The 549-nt window shown below is 65.8% G+C and overlaps 1 protein-coding gene across 1 annotated transcript in view; it reads right to left on the reverse strand.

The window, feature by feature from the left end:
- Window positions 1–149: 149 nt before the first annotated feature.
- LOC103782280 (calcium/calmodulin-dependent protein kinase type II subunit alpha) overlaps window positions 150–549 on the reverse strand; it is a gene marked incomplete at both ends in the record, with an annotated part of 14,519 nt that continues 14,119 nt past the window's right edge. Inside the window, one exon of the mRNA XM_008950041.1 lies at window positions 150–192. Coding sequence (XP_008948289.1) covers window positions 150–192 — 43 coding nt within the window. The remainder of the gene's footprint in view (window positions 193–549) is intronic.

The raw sequence follows: 549 nt of genomic DNA on the forward strand, positions 1-549 counted from the left end.
GCCTGGACCACCACCCAATGCTACACACCCCCAGGCTGCGACCCCAGCCCTCCTGTGACACCCAAGGCAACGCTGGCTCTCCAGGGACCCTCGGGTTTGCCCTGGGCACCCTGCAAGGCAAGGAGATGAGCCCCGGAGACGGCACCTACCGGAGAAGTTCCTGGTGGCCAGCATGGTGGTGAGGATGGCTCCCTGAAAGACACAGAAGGCAGAAGGAAAGGGCGTGCTGGGTCCTGGCCCCCCGCACCCCACCCCTGCTGCCCCCCCTGCCCCGGGGGAGGAAAGCCCTGCCTGTCACCTGTCCCCCGGCCACCTTGCTGGAAGGAAACCGGCCCACGGGCTGATACTCTCCTCCTGCCATCAAAAGCAGCCCTTGGTACCTGACTCCACACCCCCAGCGCCGGGGCGTTGGGTTGCATGCTCCCAAAGCTCCTTCCCTCCCAGATTAAAGGGATATTAAATATCCCCGGGGCACAGTTGGGTCTCCTTGTCCCCTGCCCTAGAGGCAGCAGGGCTGTGCTGGCCGGCAGCTGGCGGCGGGGGCAAGGC

This window comes from Merops nubicus, unplaced genomic scaffold (genome assembly GCF_000691845.1).
Source record: "Merops nubicus isolate BGI_N331 unplaced genomic scaffold, ASM69184v1 scaffold26991, whole genome shotgun sequence".
Taxonomy (NCBI): Eukaryota; Metazoa; Chordata; class Aves; order Coraciiformes; family Meropidae; genus Merops; species Merops nubicus.